Raw genomic sequence first — 18,254 nt, 5'->3', positions numbered from 1 at the left:
GACTGGAGACATTAGAGGTTGAAGCCTATTGTCCTGAACTTCAAAACTGTTACAGACTCAAAATATTACTGATTCAAAAATGTGCCATGGGTAAAAAGCATAATGGTATGTAACTTATCCTACTGCATTTCACTTTCAATAATGCAGTTATCCCAAAAGAATTACAACAGAACCTTTCATTTTACAAAGAATTATCATGTATCTTAGGTAGACTGCATTTGCAGTTTTAAGATTAGCGATGATATATCATTTGAAGACTGATTTCAGTTGTGAGTTTTTAACTTTCCAGGCCAAAAATTTTCATAGAGGTTTGTTTTTTTTTTTCTTAAATTTCAGCAAAAAATGTTTGTAATTATAGTAGTAACTAGTCATATGATCATAGGATGACTTCCGTGAATAGTTATGTTGTTTAGAGTAGGTGTTTGAAGTTTGCAAGGTGGAACTCCTGCAGTCAGGTGTTCTAGAAGTCAGGAATAATGTTATGACTCTACCATACTGTGACGATTCCTAAACCTGAGAATATTCCTGAGATCCCTTATGTTTGTGTGCCATTGCTGCTTAGTGTGGTCATCATATTTATATTTAAGTACACATTAAGCCAAGAGGAGTTAAAAAGCATCATATTAATGTGTGCTGGATCATAGGCCTGGTGCCTGCTCTGGACAACTGGTGGGAGCACTATGAAATATATATAAACATCTAAGACTGTAAGGAGTACAGACATAGCTTGTAGAAAGTAATCACTGCATACACACTGATTGGCATTTATTTAATGAGCATTGTGGCTTTTTAGACAAGATTCCAAGTTCCTATTTTAGATTACAAGCAAATATTGTCCCTCGGTTTTCCTCAGAGTTAAAGAGTTAACAGAGGTCATTCCTGATAGAATTAAAAAGTAAATCAGCCAGCTCTGCATTAGCTTCCAGCTGTGTTCCCTGCTGCCCTGGTCCAGCAAGAAGCAAAAGCGATTTAAGCAAGACAAATTTCAGTTAATAGCTCAGCAATAAGAAGAGAAGGAAGAAGAGCATGTACCAATGATTCCTGAAAGAGGGTATTTTTAAAGATACTGCTGAAGAGGGATGAAGAATGTAGGCATGGAGGTTGTACAAGGCACAGAGGTCAGCATGATATAAGACATACAGCTGAAAGTGGGAGAAAGAGATAAAGAATGCAATTAAGTCAAAGGATAGAAGATGTCTAGGGAGTAGAAGGAAATAAAAGCAAGACATGCAGTAATTGTGGGTAAGATAATATAGGGCCTTGAAGGTGAAAATGAAAACTTAAATTTGTAACTGCATTAAGTAATCTATATAGCTTTATTATAAATTATAAAGAGTTAATAGTGTGCAGTGGTCCATTTTTCCTTATGGCTTTCTCAAGCATTTTTAGGGAGTATAGATGAAGAGTGAGGAAACAGCAGATAAGTTAATGATCTATATACTGAAATAGTAAAAGCATTTACTTTTTTTGAGGCTAAGCATTCTGTCTCAAGAGGATTGGTAGATGATGTGACAGGGCTAACATTATAGCAGAAACTCTTTGAACATATAGGATGCTACATGTCTATATTTAAAATCTCACGAAGATAGTGGAAAGGAGTCAGCTGCAAATGTGCTCTTTGGCATGTCTCTCAAAGTAAAGAGGTTTTCTTTAGAAACACTGATGTCAGAGTTTCATCTTCTAGTATTGCATTAACTTGTAATTCTAAAGTGTTTGGACAATTTATTGCTGTCCCATTCTCCTGTCACTTGATATTTTTTTTCTTCTTATCTTAGCAATCAGTTGAAGAGCAAGTATGCTTGAAAGATGATTGTTGACTTTGAGTAGGCTGGTGGAAGACTGTTTTACTGATATCTCCCTATTTACAGCTCCTCTTTACAGCTGTGATGTTGGTAAATGACAGTCTTAATTTTCTTTAAGATGATTAATATTTAGTAAAGTAACTTTCTTGCTTCTCTGATTTTTTTTTAATAATTCAGCATTAATGAAGGGTGAATTAAACGTTCCATAAGTCAATTATTGAGAAAAGGCCTTCAGTGTAGTTTCTCTTAGAAATTCTGAAATGCAAATATTCTTTGCAGGAACAATTCAGTCTCATCAGCTTTCACACCATTTTAAAAAATCTGTGAATTGAGTCCTTAGCTTCTTTGTCTGAGTTGAGTATGTGATTTGGCTTTGTGTGAAGTGATTACTAGTAAGAGCTTCAGGCTCAATGTCAGTCCAAGGATGAAGAAATCCATCACAGAATGCTGTATTTTAATAAAAGGATTTCAGTTACTCGGCAGTATGAAGACATAATAATGCTTGTGACATGCTGTGGTGTATTGCTTTAGGATCAGACTGAACATTGGAATAATAGCAGCATCAAGAAGAAAGAAAAATAGGATGTCTGATTTGAGCATTGCTTTTCCTTCTATTGATTCTATATTTAGCATGGTGTATGGCATGTCAGGCTCTAGTTATAAAGACCTGTGAAAGAAACTACTTGGATTCCTGGTCTTGCATGTTAGGAATCAAGCAGCATGTGATGCATAAACTTGCATAGAATTGGATAGATTTTAAGGAAGATCCACTACAGGATGCAGATGTTGGGTTGTGTGATAAAACCTTGCCTGCAACCCATGGAAGAGATGAGAGAGGTGATGGCGGGTGGAGGATCCCAAATCACACCCTGCCTGACTGCTTCCACACCTACCATAGAAACCATCATCCCATCAGAGGCCCATCTCCATAAGGCCAGGGCAACACAGAGTCCAGAAAGCAGACAGAAGCCCAGATTAAGGACCCAGAGGGAGGGACACCCTCCCAGTGCTGTCCTGGGAGGACAGGGTCAATAATCCAGCCATGAGACCCATCAAAGTGAATCAACGTTGGATCCCATTTTGGACTGAGGGGAGATGCTGCCAAAGGCATGGCACGCAGTATGGGATGCAGAGAAAGAGAATTTGTGGTTTGATCAGGATTTATTATGGGGAAACAGAGTGATAAAGAGGTTAAAAAATGCTGGATGTGTAAGACACATTTGGCTGGCCATGCCCAACTCCTTACCAGTGCAGTGTGTCCTATAATGCCAAATTCCACTTCTAACTCTTTTCCTGGCTGAAGGGCATCTGTTCTGTGGGTCTGTGTGTGTGTATGTGGCCAGCAACTGGGGCCACACCCCAGGCAGAGGCCCATGTGTCTGTGGTGCCAGTGGCTGGAGGGAGCAAGGGTCTGGGTGCTGGTAACTGGGTGAAATCCAGTGCCAGTGGATGACCAAGTGATAGCAAGTGTGTGAGCACTAGTGAACAGGCAGCTGAACAACCCTGGGTCCATGGGAATGCTGAGTATAACAGTATTGATCTGTGTGGCTAGCCATGTGTATATAGACATAGATACATATATTTGTGTATGGGTTTGTGTGCATGTGCCTGCTGGGGGATATGTGCTCAGCCTTGCTACTATTTGGACCAGGGGCACGAAGCTGTGGCTGCCTCCCCTCTGCAGACTGCTAGATGAGGCTCTATCCCAGTATTATAACCCCCTTCAATTAAAACTGTTTCTCATTTCTGTACCCCTATTTGATTTTGTTTGGTGTAAGTTACTGGCACCAAATATTTATTTTTCAGTTGAGATAGTCACTGTAAAAGTTTGTTTTAATTTCTGGCTTTATGCTTTTTATATATTTGTGTAAATAATTTCATAAATACTTCTTTCTTGCTCACTTAAAATTTCTCTTATTTCCATGCCTTCCTTCTTGCTTCAAGAGGAAGAAAAGGGACAGATTGTTTAAGGAGAATTTGGATTTTCTGTTTACAGAGCAATAAATGTTCTGAAACGAACTGCAGTTGTAGATGTTGTAAAATTGCTCTTGTTTGACAGGTTAATAAATCTCAGTCAAAGGTCTGAATGACTAGAGATATTAAAAGCTTGTGTTGCCTGGCAAAACCAAACAAACTAACCACCCTTTTGCATTTCTTTATAAATACAGCAAAGGGTTCAATACTATTTCAGTTGATCATGGCTCTCATTTTATTTGCAAAGCCTTTATCTCTGTGTCTTCCACATGGTTTGTTATTTTGGCCTTTTTTGGGTGGTTTTTGTCTGTTTGTTTCTTTATTTTTGGTGTGGAAATCATAAACCAAAATCACCTCAATTGGCAAATGTTAAAATGTTAAAAATTCTGTGGTTCTTCAGTAAGTACGCATGTTCGTCGTGCAGACAATAAAGGGCCAAACCTTCTATTGGCTTTTGCAAGTGTCAATAAGTATGAAAATGAATTTTAAAATATGAATATTAAAGAGCTTAAATCTGTGTTTTCAAACCTACACCTCTGTTGATCTTGTGGCTTCATCTGTTATGTCACTTTCATGCTCAGACTTGCAAGACAAATCTACCCTATATTCAACCTGCAGTGAGAATCCTTTCAGCTGCTGGATTTAGGTACTCAGTTGGCCTTGGATTCTGTTCTCCCCAGTTGCTGGCACCTGGAATTGAGCCCCCAAGATCATAGCCCCACTCTACCCCTTGGTGCAGATCCTTCTCCCTTCATATCCCTCCTCTTATCCACACCCACACGGTGCAAATACAGACAGGTCCCATGGACAGCCTCAGATGCCATGATCTGTGCAGCAGCTGGCCAAGGCTACCCTGTGCCTACCCTGTTGTTCCCAGAGCCAGTGCTGCCTGTGCTCTTGCCCATGAGGACATGCCTAGCTTCCAGAACACTTCATCTGCTTACCAGCTAGTCCAGCGTGCTCTTTGCTAGCCCTCACAGTCTCACTTGCACACCCACCCTCACTGCAGGTGCTGCACTGTGGGCATGTGGGTCCCCTGATCCCAACAGCAGGACTGACACTGAGACCTCCATGCACGTGTGCATGCACAGTAGTAAGCCCTTGCCTAGGAAAACCATCAGAAAAGGAGTTTAATTAAAGGAGACAGGACAGGCTGTGCAGACTAGTGTAGGAATGGCCAGGCACAGAAATAGATGGCCCCTCCTCACACCCCACCAGCCCCTTCTGCCCCACATTCCCATGGTGTGCCCTGACCCATGGAGCCTTTCCTCCTGGCATGTCTGTGTGGGTCTGGCCTTGTGGCACCAAAGGTGGCTGAGCCAGGGCCTCCACTGCCCTCACAGGTCTGCTGGGGGTCCTCCTGCCCCATCAAGCATTACGGACATGAGCTTCTAGTAGGCTGTGGTGGTGGGTCTGGGAGCAGCTCCCCCACCTGTCCTTGCTGCTCCCGTTGTGTTCCTTCCTGTGTGTGAAAAGGAGCAGTTTTATCATGTACACTGTGTGTGTGCATACATATGTGTATTTCTAGATATGAAAATGTACAGATCCCTCTCTGTAGGAACTTGGCAATTTTAACTGCTGTGTTCCATACATGCTCTTTGGGCTTAGTAGTAATATGCTATTTCATAACCACAGAATATTTGTGAGGAAAGATTCTTATTAAGATCTGTCTACCTAAGCTGTGTTCCTTTTCTTCAATGAGGCTAGTTAGGAAGGCACCCAAAGCAGGGAGAAAAACTTTTTTAGTTGAAAGGAAAATAGGAAAACATGGAGTAGAGAACCTTGGCTGGCAGCCTGCAGCGCTACCACTGCTAGGCACAAGAACATCTGATTCAGAGAAGCATTTTGGGTGTCATGAGCAACACCTTTGCTCTCCACAAAGGTGCAAGATGCTAGTTATCTCTCTGAACAAACTCAAAACGACAATGGTCACTTGATTTTGTAAGATTTCCTTCCAGTTTCTTTTGGTAACAAAGTTAAAACTTTATCTAGTTAACCATATAGTAACAGTAGTTCTAGACAGAGTAATTGTATCTTTCTGGTTTTAACCCTTGGTATTCTGTGGAACTACCTGTTAAAATGCTACTTCCGTTGTCTGTGGTGAGACTGTTTTCTATGGCTTTAAAAGTATTGAAATGTTTTTTCTGCAAATGGGCGGTCAATGGAAAAAAGAGAAGTTTTAGTGCCTGCTCTCACACTGTTCTCCTTGCTAAGACTAGAATTTACAAACCTTTGAAGACTATGAAACAGCTGCTTTTAGCCTCAGATTTGCAGACCCAGAATATAAATCCCCAAGACAATCTTTATGTGTGGATGAGATTTTCAGTCCTCAGTCTTTAGACATGTTTGCTATTTGATTTATATTTATTTAATAATGAATCCTACATGTATCTCACTAGAAGCAGTTGTATTCAATTAGCAAAGACTTGAAATATAACAGAATGCACTACAATGTCTAAAAAATATAACAAAAAAAATGGGAGAAAAAAAATCACCTGAGGTATTTCCCATGTGGTAAATCACGGGGTTTGAAATTCTCTTTTGCTTCTTCATCTGACAGCCTGTTCTCCTTTATTTTTTGTAGTCACAGCATATTTTACCTGGTAGCCAGAACATATCATTCAAAGGATTGTGTGGCAGTGATACTTTGTCACCTTGACACACCTGCTGCAGTCTGGTTTCCCTAGGGAATCCTTATACACTGTCTGGGCGCTGAAGCTTCCAAGTTATCAGCAAAATGCTGCTCATAGCACTCAGCTGCTTGTCAATTTATCCAGATTCTTGGCAATACCTTGGCATCTATTTCTTAACTGATTGTGTTTCTCTATTAGAGCTGGTTTCTTTCAGGTCATGTGTTGTGATGCTTAGAGCTATGTGAAATCAGTCTTTCCAGTATGCCATGGTAGTCTTACTAAAATATATACACATAACTTGTTTTTTAAAGGAAGAAAAAAAGGGTAGACTGTGCTTAGGCAAGGACAACTTAGTTTTGTTCTCCAAATAAGTATGTGTTATAACCATATTAACTCTCATTCAGGTGCTTCTCTGTAATTTGACTGCAAGCATTTGTAGAGAAGGCAATTTGTCTTTGACGTAACTGTGAAGAAATGTGTTTATGTCAGTATTGGGGTGACTGAGACACTTCCTAATGGAGTGTTTTATATTCTCATCATAGGTTTTCTAATGGTCACTTAGCAATATGTTTTGCACATTCATCCTTCAGACCTTTAAATTTAGAAGTTTCATTACAGTACCATCTGCCTGCACCAGTGACCGTGGCTGCACACTTTTGAACCGGAAAGAAAAGAAAATTGATTTCCTTTGCTCAGAAAACAGGTAATTACAGCAGCTGGTGGACACCAAGTTGAGCATGAGCCAACAATGTGCCATTGCAGCAAAGGTGGCTGATAAGGAGGAGTGTTGCCATCAGATCAAGGGAGTTGGTCCTGCCACTCTGCTCAGCACTGGTGAGGCCCTACCTGGAAAATGCTGTGTCCAGTTCTGGGTTCTCCAGCACAAGAGACATATTGATCTAATGGAGGGGGTCCAGCAAAGGGACACAGAGATAATTAAGGGCCTGCAGCATCTCTTGTAAGAGATGGGCAAAGCGAGCTGGGACTATTTACCTTGGAGAAACATTAATGTATGTAAATACCTGAAGGGATGGAAAGCAAACAGAACCGGGCACTTTCCAGTGGTGCCCAATGACAGAACCAGAGACAATGGACCCAAACTGAAAGACAAAAGTTCCCTCTGAGTATCAGGAAACACTTTTTTACTGTGAGGGTGACCAAGCACTCTTGCAGATTGCTCAGAGATGTTGTGGAGTCTCTCACCTTGGAGATAGTCAAACATTGTCTAGATCTTGTCCTGGGCTGTAGGTGTCCCTGCCCTAGCAGGGAGTTGAGCCAGGTGACCTCCAGAAGTGGCCTCCAACCTCAGTCATCCTGGGATTGTGTGATTCTGGGAGTCCATACAATATTTGTGTAACATTGGCGTATTTTCTATGTGTGTTTGTATATTATGTGCGGTCATCTGTAATCTATTACAAAGCACAATAATGTGGCAGCAAGCTTTAGAGTCGGTTCCAACAGTCTCAGAGAAGTGGACACTGAATGTGGGAAATCAGTGGAAATCAACCATCACCCGTTTTCCAAAGACTCACTCAAACTGTTGAAGGTCAGCAAACACAGGATACTTCAGATCAGTAAATTTGTTAAGTGGTGATTTTTACTTTTAATATTAAATCATTACTGTGATGGATGAACAAGTAGTTTTCACTTAAGGATACAGCCCCGTGCAGTGTTTTGAGGACTTTACCCATGAGAGGTCATTTTACAGGCAAATAGGTGGTAGTTTTCCTTTTAAATTAGTCTGCCATCTGTCATCTTTATACCCTGTTGACATCTGAACATTAGTTCTGATTGAAATATACAGAATGGGTGGGGTTTTTAAAATTAAAATTATATTAAGAAATGCTGCTGAGGACCCAGATACTTTTTTCTTTGAAAAACCCAGAAGTTACTCATGGCAGAAGTTGTGTGACAAGCATAGTAAGTAGTTGCTGATACTATGGCTGGTATTCCCAAATTAATGTTACTATGTTAGTTACTAATCTCATATATATCTTAAATTGAATAAACCTTAAGCCACAGAAGAGAGAGACTATCTGTATAGAGACTATAGATACACCATGTATTTATCTGCATGCCTACATATGCAGAGTTAAATAAGCATGGGGTTTTTTTTAATTTTTGTTCATTGTTTACTCTGAAGAAATTGTTTATATCTTACACCCCTTATTTCTTTCACAGAAAATAAGGGCATACTCTTCCTGTAGGCATGCCTGAGTCAAAGTAGGAACTGAGAGCCTTTGGTTGGAGTGACTTCTAGCATTCTTTTACCTAGCATAGCTGGCCTAATAGAAAAATATGCACACCTTGATAACTCTGGGTCATCAATGGGTTTAAAAAAGTGTTTCTATATGGTACGTTAAATAGCTAGATGATAGTATTAGGGAAATTGTGACAGAAGCATATTGTAATATATTGCAACAGGAGATTGCCACTTAAATAACTTTCTACATGTGAATGTTAAGAGGGTAATAACTTTCTTATTTATACAAATATTTGGGCTAGGAGTTTATAGTTGAAATAAATTTTCTAGAGGAGCAGTCTGTTTTAATGATTGATTCACATAAAGCTGCTTGATATTCACTGGCTTTCCATCTTGCTGTTTTCATGGGTTGAAATACCAATATAATTAGTGCTTCCCTAAAATAAACAAAACAAGCTGATAAAAACAAGCTAAAAATTGTTGTGAAAAAGACAATTTCTCTACTGAACTCCTAAAAAATATATATATTACTTTTTTTAAAAACTTTCCTCTTATTCTTAATTTTTTTATACAATAATAATTGTATTGATCTAGTAGAACTTGCTATACACTTAAAACTTAATTCCTCATTCAGAGTTAAGAGACTGTTGTTCCTTGATTTAATTATTTCTCATAATAATTAGTTCAAAAGAGGTATATTATACATAGTATATGTAAGAATATGGTTTTTATTATTAATGCTTTTACTTTTGGTGATAGATTTCACATCGTTTAAAAATAGTTTGTTTAGCATGCAGAAATGTTTTCTCAGCTAGAGAAAATTATGTAAGAAGTTTTGAGTTCTGAGCTCTGTTTGCTTGCACAGTCAAAGGAGCTTTGCTAAGAGACTGAGAAATCATCTTTTTAAATCATGAGGGCAGTTACTTGAATAGATCTGATTATCGATGTAAATGTAGCATTTCATTTCAGATGTGATATTTTTAGATTTCTGTTGCAAAAATTTATGGAATTGTGACATAATACCATCTTCACAGGTGGGCTTGTGTTGAAAGAGCAGGTTCTGCAAACTACGCACAGACATTCTGTGGTTTTACACATACAGTCAGCTTTCAGCATGCCAAGGATAAGATTGTAGTTTGAAGGGATGAACCCCTATGATTCAAATACTGCCTAAAAGGATTTTACTGCCTTAACTTTAGGAGTTAGTATTTTTTCCAGCTTAGTTTTGTACATTGTTGTCCACTTTCTTCTTAGACAATCTATAGCGAGGAGAATTGCCATTTTTAATATAAGTATTTGTTTTCTGTAGTTGAAAAATGTAAAAAATTATTATTAGAATTTTGGTAGTGGTTTTCTTGTTGTACTTCAAGGTACTAGTTTCTAGCTTCGTGCTTGGAATTTTATGCAAATAATCTTAAATATTCTCTATGAAAACTTTCACTTTTGAATTTTGAAAGAAAGCCTCTTTCTTCCTGGTCATGAAGAGTTAAAGAGTAACACAGCTACATCTCACCAAGTCACTCCCGACAGGTGAAACTGTGTTGTGTACAGTTCAGTGAGAAGCTTGTACTGAATATAAAAAAACAAACAAACAAACAAACAAAAAACAACAAAAAAAATCCATTTTCTGTGATATTCTTGCACTCCCAGTGAAAACCTGTTTAAAGGTGAATGCCTCTTCTCATCCTTTCTTTCTTTACTAAAGAAATTAGGACATGACTTTATGTCTGAAGTATATGTGGGTTGTTATTAACACTTCTGTCAAAGATTATATAATGATTAAATGATGTTTCGATCAGATTAAGATAAATTTCAGTATGCTGGCTGATCTTTCTGTGTGGGAAAATAACACTTGTCAAGGAGACAGTGTAGAGCAAAACCAAATTATTGCCAAAATAGATTGAAAAAAATTAGATTGCTCTGTGAGAATCAGGTGTCTTCTGCAACACCAGCTGAGTCAACTATAGGCAAGTGGTGGTGTCCAGTTACACAAAACAAACAGGCCGGATACCTGCCTGCTGCATTGCACCTGCTTGTTTGCAGACATTCCCTGAGGAAAAAGTTCATTGCTTTTATTCAGGAAATACTTACGGTACCTACTTCCAGTTTCAGTTTGAGACTAAGAATTTGGGTGCATCTAAACAGTTCCTCCTTTGGATTGTACCTAGTTCATATCTCTGATGTGTTTGCTCAGGAGATGGGGCCAGCCTCTTCTGCAAGGTGAAGAGTGATCATGCAGTAGGACACAGGCACAAGCGGGAACACAAAGAACTCCTCCTAGATTCTCAGAAAACCATTTTCATCATAGAGGTGGTGAAATATGGGAACAGGTTGCCTAGGAGGTATGTGGAATCTGCATATTTCAAGACACTCAGAGCTCACCTGATGAAGTACTTAAGCAGTCTTCTTTGGCTGGACCAGCATTGGATAGGGGTGTTTCCAAATGGCCTCCAGAGATCCCTGTTAGTGTATATCGTCCTGTGGTTCTGAGCTCTGAATGCAAGGTGCATTGCTAGAACGTGTTGTGTATTACATGTCAAGGAAGTCTGGCTTTGGTAAAGGTGCTTCTGTGTGGAAGGGAAACAAAACAAATTAACTATTTCATTGCACAGAATTCCTTTTTAGGCCACTTTTAGAGATAACTGGCATAAACCCCCAGCACGTTATGCAGTATGAGTAGCCTCAGTAGAGAACATCTTGAGTATTTGCCTTGTGTTCTCCGTAAAAGAACAATACCCTTCTATGGCTAATCCAAGCTGCAGTTGATTGAGTTAGATTTCTGATGCTGGGATAATTGGACACTGTTTCAGAAACGCCTGGGAATTTCTTGAGGCCTGTAACACAAGTTGCCATACAAAGTTCCCAGTGTGCTGTCCTCTAAACACATAGTGCTCTGTGAAAAGAGTGCTCCAGCCATCCGGAATGATCAGAGTAACCCCGCATGTAAATGTGACCTTCTCCCTGCCTCACAGAGCCGCTGTGTCTGGGGCTGACCGTCACTCACAGAGGCACTTTCTTTCACTTGATTGAGTCTTGAAAACAAGCAAGAAATTAGAAATTTCTCCTCCTTCTTCCCCATCAAAACCATTTTCCTCCTTCTGGCCTTCCTTAAGATAATGTTCTGTGAACTGGTTTGTGAGAGGGGAGCTACTGGTGTGGGCTGAAATGTAAAGTGGCATTTATGCAAGAGCTAGAAATGCAGAGTGATCTAATTATGTGCAAATGTAACAAACTTCCTTTTTTTTAAAATTATGCTAATTATTTTGTTTTATAAGTTTTATAGTAAATAATTTGATTCTTATATTGATCTGCAACATACCCCAAGAAGCTGGTTATTAAAAATCTGAATTAAAAAGCATATGTGCATATAATTTCCAAACAGTTCTTAATATGAATCGTTAACTCATAAAGAATGGTGGCTGGTAGTTAGTATTCTGGATACACTGGTGCTTAATTCGTTTGATTTTAAGTTTCTAGCTTGTTTGTTCTTTTGTTATAGCATTTAAAAACATCTTGGCTTACTCCTCATTTTCTTTAATGGAACTAAGTTATAGGTCTGTAAGCTGCATGACTTTCTTGACAGCATATTTAATATGATTTTGTTATCCCTGGCTAGTCAAATTGGCACATGTCCTTAAAACAAAATTAAGTGTAATTCATTATTGTATTCATTATTGAGACTTTTCCCAACTATTTCTGAAAGGAATGTAAGTCCAAAGATTAAGAGAGAAACATTAATCAAGTTATTTAATTTTTGTTAATTCATCAGAGAATTAACACAGTAGGAGACCAAAACTGAAAATATTGCAGCCACCTAAAGTGGATTTATTCAATAACGTTTAAGTAACTCTAGTGGTAAATGGGTCACGTTTCCTCTCTCTTTTTGTGAATTTCCACTACCTCTCATAAATGACAAACAGCAGCTTTTCAGCATCTCAACATTTTCTGTGGGATATAGTTGGGTCTGTGTAGTATTCTGAATTATATTATCGTTCTTGAAAATTTCTGGGTCACTAACACCACTAACACAGTTGGTCAGTAATGAATTATTTTGAAAATCTGAAAAAAATTGAGCAAGGGAAAAGAGATAAAAGCTGTTGAACAAAACACAAACCATGACTGCTGTGGTAGTATCTTTCAGACTGATAATTTATTTCTTAGATAATAGTTTTGAATTTTGACAACAGAGTATGGGCTAGTTTGTCACAAAGAGAAAAGTAAAAATACTTTTGGCTGTGAAAAGTCAACAAATTCTTTGTAGGAATGAAAGTCCTGAGCACCTTCTGGTTCACAGAAATTAGCAGTATCATTCTGAAATCCATGTGATTGGCTGTACTTGGTGAATTTCTTTTTGCAGCCTGTTTTGGGACTTTTTTAGTGATATTATGGAATTTGATTTAGTCCTTATAGAAGACTACACTGTGCATGTATAATTAAAGTAATGTATAAGGTTACCAAATGTTTCTAGAGTGCAAATTTTACAAATAACTCATCATGCTTTTGAGCTGTTGGTTTCATCATGAAGAGGAAAAAGATCAATGATAAATAAAGAAGTTACAGAGTATAATATGCAATCCATAAGAAGCCTTAAACATCTCACATTATGATACCAAATGTTTCTGTGTCATTTGAGGACAGGTGATAAAAAATTTCTCTTCATTCTTTCTTTATAGAGAAATAGATGGTAGTGTTTAATTTGGGGACGAGTTCTGTCTGTCTAAATTATGGCATCTTTATTTATCGTCATATTATTTCATCCTTCATTCTGTTTTAGAGCTGATATAATGCTGTCATATGGGGTAAAGGATATTTGTTCGATAAGCACTTCCTATGCATATATATGTTATCTTCACAGGTTTTCCAAAATCTTAATTTCAAAACTGATTTTAATGTTTTATCCTTCCAGGCTTCTTGGCTATCATTTAGAGCAATAACACTTATGGATATCCATGTTAGTAACACAAATATTCCATCTAAACATTTGCAGTATATAGATTAGAGAGGGCCTGCTGTACATACCAAGAACCTAACTAAAACTCTTTCCTCATGTTCTTAAATTTCATGCAGGAAAATGAGGTAATGAGATGCTGCAGTGATCTTATTATTTCTTCCTTTGGTTAAGTGATTAATTTTTCTTTTTTCTAGATTGATAGAGTGAAATATAAATTAATATACTTTACTACTTTACTTTTTTAAGCATTTAGTTCATTTCAAAGTGAGAACTGTCCTATATTGGTATGACCTTTGAGAGATCTCATAGCAGTAGTATTGATCAGTGACAAAAGTTTTGGCAATAATGCAGAGAAGCAGCCAGAATCTCAGCTGAAGTCTGTATAAATCTCATCTGTCTCTCAGTTGGAGTGATGCTGATGTTGCAATACTTATGCAAAATGGGAAAGAACTTGGCTGCTTACATGTCTCTAAATTTAGTGTGTGGGTGGGCCAGGACAGTGAAGAGTTTATAACATCTCTATGTATTAATAAATCCATTTTGTGTGTGAACTTCTGTAAACCTTTCGTTATCCATTAAAAATGCTGCTGTGCTACTTACAATAAGTGTCAGTAGCAAGAAAGACTCCAGGAAGACCTAATACACTTATTTCCTGTAACATTCAAGCCACTGTAATTATGGGTCGCTTGCCTGGCTTCTTTGGTAATTAAGAGTTTTAATTGTTTCTAGTTCCAGGGAATTAGTTAAGCTTTTCATTATACATATTGCCTTCCATAATCATCGCCTCCTCTCCTGCAGTAAGCTTAGTGACATCATGGAAGTCAATTAGGTCTTTCAAGACAGAGCAGTGAAGTACATTCCCTTGTTTGGGTAGATCAGAAAAGGTTTCAGAACAGTCTTGATAATGCTCTTCTGTGCAACATTTAAGCTTACTCTTCAAAAAGCTCAGCCTGTCAGAGTTTCATTTACTGCCGTCAGAGTGCTTAAGGTCATGAACTAAGGTGTTGTTAAGAACAAAACCTATAGGCAGAACCATGCTTTCTTTCTAAAAGCAATTGCATCAAACTTTCCAGGATCAGCTGGTTACATATTTGCAGTTAGTAATAATGATAATGACCTACATTATACATTTGATAATGACTTACATTTGAAAATACCACATTGTTCAAACTGGAATGCAGTGACTTTATGAAGGAAATGAGCGCAAAAGACATTGGTGTGGTTCCTTTGGCTCACTAAAAATCATTAATTAAATTTTACTGTATTACATGCAAGGTAGAAAGCACCTCTTACTTTTCTCTTGACAGACCCCAAGTCATTGCTGACATGTTGAAAGATAAGAATCAATATTTTAAAAAGAAAAGAAATCAAAGGAAAGGGTTCTTCGTTCATTTTTCCTCTTCCACAGCCTCTGATAGATGAATATATATAGGGCAAACATTTAATACATCTGGTAAAAATGTTTTCTTTGAACATAATGAAATTTTTGCAAGTTGCAACTTGATTCTCTTAGAGAACAGCCAGAACAGACAAACATTATGCATCCCTTATTTTCTGCAGCCCCAGGAGTCACATAATGTTCCTGAGAGCACTGTCCAAATGTTGTCAGGCTTGGTGCCATGACCACTTCCCTGGAGAGCCTGTTCCAGTGCCCAACCACCCTCTGGATGAAGAACCTTTTTCTAATATCCAACCTAAACTTCCCCTGACAAAACTTCAAGCCATTCCCTCGGGTTCTGTCACTGGTCACCACAGAGAAGAGATCAGTGCCAGCATTTCCTCATGTGAGGAAGATGTAGAGTGCTATGAGGTCTCCCCTCAGTCCCCTCTTCTCTGTGGTAAGGCAGAGTTGTACTGCCTTATGATTACTAGATTTGGGGAAAATTGCCCTAACCATCCCAACACCTGTTTTCAATTACTGAAATTACTTGTGGCAGTGATTTTGGCATTAGTAGCAGTAGCAGTGCTAATAATATTGATAATAAATGCAGTATGAATTGCAGAGACCATGTGTCAGTATAGGTCATAATTTTTCTGATTGTTGGATGCCAAAAGCTGCTTTGGATTGTCCATAACCAAAAATTTGAAGTGAACACTATATAATGGCAGAAAGAGACGCTTCATTATATAAATTCTGGAATGAACTCCAGAAGCATTATCTTTTATTATATAAAATTTCAGAACATGTGATTTTTATATATTTATCTTATATATTTATTTTTCCATATTCTGAATTTAAATTACAAAATCCACATAAATAATGTATTATTATTTTTAACAACTTCGCATCCAAACTGCAATCTTGAATGATTGTGACTGTTGTAAGGCATGGAACTTCTGCCTAACTAAACTGTCTCTTCTCTGAATCTAACCTTGCAATCTAATTGCTGATTTTCTTTCTCATCATTGCTTTTGAAGAATTAAGCAAATAGAGTATGAGTTTGACAGCATCCTTCTGATAAGTGATTTCTCTCTTACTCTCCACTCATCCAAAGTCCTACTATTGACCTAGGTAGTGATCTTCCCCATCTTGTATATGTAGGAAATGCCACACCTGTAAGTGAAAGCACTGCTTTTGCCATATTGCAGGTCATAAAGTTGGTTTGGAAAAGTTAAATTGCCTGCTTGAAAAGGTATTTAAGCACTTGCTTAACTTCACTTTAAGCTTCTGATTAAACCCATCCCTATAAAAAACATAGCACTTAGGAACATCTGGATAACAAGTTTCTGGGACTTAAATATGTCTGTTGATGTTTTTTGAATTGAAATCAATTAAAGGTAAATTACCATGCAGATGTTTGAACTGAAAGGTTTGCCCTTGTTCTGATTAGGAGTGGCTAAGCTAATAATGGAATTCAGTTTTCCTACTAAGTTCCATTTGGAATCATTCTCTCTTTTAAAACAAACTATTTAAAGTTAATAGTAACATTTTTTTTTTTCCCCTGACTTCTCTGCTCCTCAGTGTCTTGTGTTTGAAGATGCACCACTTGGAGTCAAAGGAGCCCTGGCAGCAGGAATGCAAGTGGTTATGATTCCAGATGAAAATTTAGCACCAGATCTTAAAAAGGAAGCAACACTGCTGCTGAAGTCCATGGAAGATTTCAAACCAGAACTGTTCGGTTTACCAGCATATGATTAATGCCTATGAACATGCACTTGACTGGAGATTGATTATAAGTGAAATGAAATTTTACTTTTGTTTTGTGATTGTTTTCCATCTTTTACTCTCTTCGTCAAAATTAGAACACAAAAATCCCATTAACATCAAGTATTCTGCACCGTACCTTTGGAAAATTGTCTGGACTGTTTATGATTTGTCCTCTTGATAAATGCTAAATTAAAGCAGCATCTCCCTGCAAAGTGAGTCCAGTCTTGTTCTCTGCACATCATAATGCTTTCTGGGAATATTATGAAACTATTTAGACAATTTATTGTAATTGCATTGGAAACTTCTGGTTCTGTTTCCACTTGAATGACTTACTGTTTAGATCTTAACCAGAAATCTGTTCTGGATTGGCTTTTATCCCATTACATTGTTTTTGATAGTTATTGCTATCAGCATTTCCTCATCCTGTACTTGCCCATCTATTCCCCTTCTATTGTGTTGTCTTTTTATTTTTTCCCCACTTCTTTGCAGGGATTTTGTTGTGCTTTCTGTGTTTTTTATTATGTTTTCTTCTTGGAGATTGAATGAGATGACTTAAAACCTCCGTTATTCTATAATTCTCTCATTATCCTTTCTGACATGGTGATAGCTGGCTAGGAGCTTTACAAGGTTATATGATCTTAGAAGTTAACCAAAATGCTTTGCATCTTGTTCCTTTCATTTCCTTCTGATTATTTTGCATGCTGCCACGTAGCCTTACATTTCATTCTTGTGAAATTAATGCTTCTTGTCTCTGTGCTTCAACTCTGTGGCCTTAACTCCTTTGTATCCAAATAGCTTTGTGTAGACTATCCTTACTTTTCCATTCTTACCTGCTTTTTTAAAATTTTTTTTTGACAATTTCTCTACAGAGAATATTGCTATCTATTTTAAAATGCAGAACTTGAAGATTTGGCTTCAATAAATGCTTAAAATTTATTTCCCTGGCTACCATAATTTCTATAAGAATTTATGTTGTCAACATAAATTCTGTCTCTTTCTGGCATCTTGTCAGTACAAGGACAGGTGTCTCTTTAGAAAATGCTAGACATGTGGACAGGTTTTGCTGGAATTCACCACTACATGTGTGACATGGTAGAAGCAATGTCTTTTACTTTGTCTAAAGGAAGCTGTAGTATGTAGGGCTTATAACAGTTTTATAAAATGAATTATTGTATTCAACATTTAAAAACCTAATGAGTATCCAGAAGGTATTCCCAAATCTTGATAAGATATTGAACGCCATAAAAACAAGAAACTTGGAGTATGTCAAATCAGAGAATTTCAATCTTCCTCACAAAAATATTTTCTAGGCATTTCTGGTCTTTAACTGTTTTAGATTTAAGATTGTTTTCTAAGGAACAAAAATTAATGAATTATAGACCCTTTAGTCTATATGGGTCACCTATTCATGGTGAATTTCCTTAGATTTTATTCCTCCTGCATTTAAAAAACCCTCAAACTTTTACATCTTTTATTGTTTTCTTTTACTGTAGTCTGTTTATACCTCAAAAAATTAAGGAAATTTTATTCCATATGGTCAGTC

General features: G+C 37.5%; 1 protein-coding gene across 2 annotated transcripts in view; it reads left to right on the top strand.

Annotated features, from left to right (window-relative positions):
• PUDP (pseudouridine 5'-phosphatase) overlaps positions 1-16,919 on the top strand; it is a 65,243-nt gene extending 48,324 nt beyond the window's left edge. For both annotated transcript variants that reach the window (XM_027898563.1, XM_027898562.1), the window contains exon 4: positions 16,526-16,919. In XM_027898563.1, the coding sequence (XP_027754364.1) occupies positions 16,526-16,702 (177 nt within the window). In that variant the 3' untranslated portion in view covers positions 16,703-16,919. The remainder of the gene's footprint in view (positions 1-16,525) is intronic.
• The last annotated feature ends 1,335 nt before the right edge of the window (positions 16,920-18,254 follow it).

The sequence above is a fragment of the Empidonax traillii genome, unplaced genomic scaffold (assembly GCF_003031625.1).
Source record: "Empidonax traillii isolate 1590-97213 ecotype Southwest subspecies unplaced genomic scaffold, ASM303162v1 scaffold604:size387904, whole genome shotgun sequence".
Classification (NCBI taxonomy): domain Eukaryota; kingdom Metazoa; phylum Chordata; class Aves; order Passeriformes; family Tyrannidae; genus Empidonax; species Empidonax traillii.
Note: the sequence above shows the minus strand (reverse complement) of the source record. Positions and strands in the feature narration are given on the sequence as shown.